Source organism: Onychostruthus taczanowskii, unplaced genomic scaffold, assembly GCF_017590055.1.
Source record: "Onychostruthus taczanowskii isolate IOZ18803 unplaced genomic scaffold, ASM1759005v1 scaffold974, whole genome shotgun sequence".
NCBI classification, from domain to species: domain Eukaryota; kingdom Metazoa; phylum Chordata; class Aves; order Passeriformes; family Passeridae; genus Onychostruthus; species Onychostruthus taczanowskii.
In genome coordinates, this window is record NW_024507813.1 from 3,708 (window position 1) to 5,725 (window position 2,018).

The following is a 2,018-nucleotide window of genomic DNA, read 5'->3' on the forward strand; positions in this document are numbered from 1 at the left end:
TTGAAGTCTTTAGGAGGAATTTTAAGGGTTTTTTGGGGGGATTTTACGGGATTGATGGAGGGATTTTTGGGGGATTTTGGGGGATTTTTGGGGGGATTTTGGGGGATTTTTGGGGGGATTTTTGGGGATTTTTGGGGATTTTGGGGGATTTTTGGGGGGATTTGGGGAGATTTTTGAGGGGATTTTTGGGTTTTGGGGTTTTGAGGATTTTTGGGTTTGGAGGTTTTTGGGATTTTTTGGATTCTTGGGATTTGGGGATCTGGGGGGTTTTTAAAATTTTTGGGATTTTTTTGGGTTTGGGATTTTTGGGGGCGAATTTGGGGGGATTTTGAGGAGGAATTTGTGGTGAATTTGGGGAAGAATTTGGCACTCCTGGGATTGGGATTTTTGGGGGAGAATTTGGAGGGAATTTCATCGGGTTTAGGGTGAATTTTGGGCAGATTTTGGGGTGAATTTTGGAGTAAATTTGGTGGGATTTGGGGACGAATTTTGGGCAAACAATAGAGGAAATTTGATGGGATTTGGGGCTGAATTTGGAGAGAATTTAGGAAGAATTTGGGGTGGATTTGGGGCCATTTGACACCTTCAGGATTGGGAATTTTTGGGAGCAAATTTGGGGAAATTTTGGGGATTTTTTGGGGAGAATTTGGAGGGAACGCCGTTCCCCCTCCGCACCAACTACATGTTTGCCCGGGTGGGGGTGGTCTGGGAATATGGGGGATTTGGGACCCCCGGGGTTGGGATTTTGGGGGGTGAATTTGGGGACATTTTGGGGCAAATCTGGTGGAATTTGGGGGACAATTTTTGGGGATTTGGGACTCCTGGGATTGGGATTTTTGGGGGAGAATTTGGAGGGAATTTCATCGGGTTTAGGGTGAATTTGTGGGCAAATTTGGACAGAATTGATGGGATTTTTGCAGCGATTTCCACCAAAATTCCCAGCTAAATTTTCATTTTCCCGAATTTCCCGGTGGAAATTGAATTTTGGAGCGAATTTGGGGGACAATTTTTGGGGATTTGGGACTCCTGGGATTGGGATTTTTGGGGGAGAATTTGGAGGGAATTTCATCGGGTTTAGGGTGAATTTGTGGGCAAATTTGGACAGAATTGATGGGATTTTTGCAGCGACTTCCACCAAAATTCCCGGGTTAATTTGCATTTTTCCCGAATTCCCCGTTTTTTGCCCCAGGCGGTTTCCGGGCGCCGTTCCCCCTCCGCACCAACTCCGTGCTCACCTGGGAATTTGGGGGATTTGGGATCCCCGGGGTTGGGATTTTGGGGGACAAATTTGGGGTGAATTTCGAGTGAATTTGGGGGGATTTGGAACTCTGAGAATTGAGATTTTGGGGGTAAATATTGGGCAAATTTGAGGGGTGAATTTGGGTGAACATCGGGATGACTTTGGGGTGTACTTGAGGAGAATTTGGGGGACAATTTTTGGGGATTTGGGACTCCTGGGATTGGGGTTTTTGGGGGGGGATTTGGAGGGAATTTCATGGGATTTGGAGTGAATTTGGGGCTATTTGGACAGAATCAATGGGATTTTTGCAGCGACTTCCACCAAAATTCCCGGTTCAATTTTCATTTTTCCCAAATTCCCCGTTTTTTGCCCCAGGCGGTTTCCGGGTGGCGTTCCCCCTCCGCACCAACTACATGTTCGCGCGTGTCCGGGGTCCCGTGCGGAGCCCCCTGGGCGCCGTCTCCGTCTGCCTGTGGCTGCGCCCGGGGGGCGCCCCCAGCCTGGGCACCCCCTTCTCGTACGCGGCGCCCGGGCAGCCCAACGAGCTGGTGCTGCTGGCCTGGGGCGGCCGGCCCCTCGAGCTGCTCGTCGACGACCAGGTCGGGGGGTTTGGGGGGTTTGGGGATTTTTTTGGGGATTTTAGGGGAATTTTAGGGGATTTTTTGGGGATTTTTTGGGATTTTTTGGGGATTTTTTGGGATTTTTTAGGGATTTTTTTGGGGAATTTTTGGGATTTTTTAGGGAAGTTTAGGGGATTTTTGGGGATTTTTTGTGGATT

The 2,018-nt window shown here is 48.7% G+C and overlaps 1 protein-coding gene across 1 annotated transcript in view; it reads left to right on the forward strand.

The window, feature by feature from the left end:
- LOC121348047 (histidine-rich glycoprotein-like) overlaps positions 1-1,839 on the forward strand; it is a gene marked incomplete at both ends in the record, with an annotated part of 4,442 nt that extends 2,603 nt beyond the window's left edge. Inside the window, one exon of the mRNA XM_041427192.1 lies at positions 1,616-1,839. Within this exon, the coding sequence (XP_041283126.1) occupies positions 1,616-1,839 (224 nt within the window). The remainder of the gene's footprint in view (positions 1-1,615) is intronic.
- Positions 1,840-2,018: the final 179 nt, after the last annotated feature.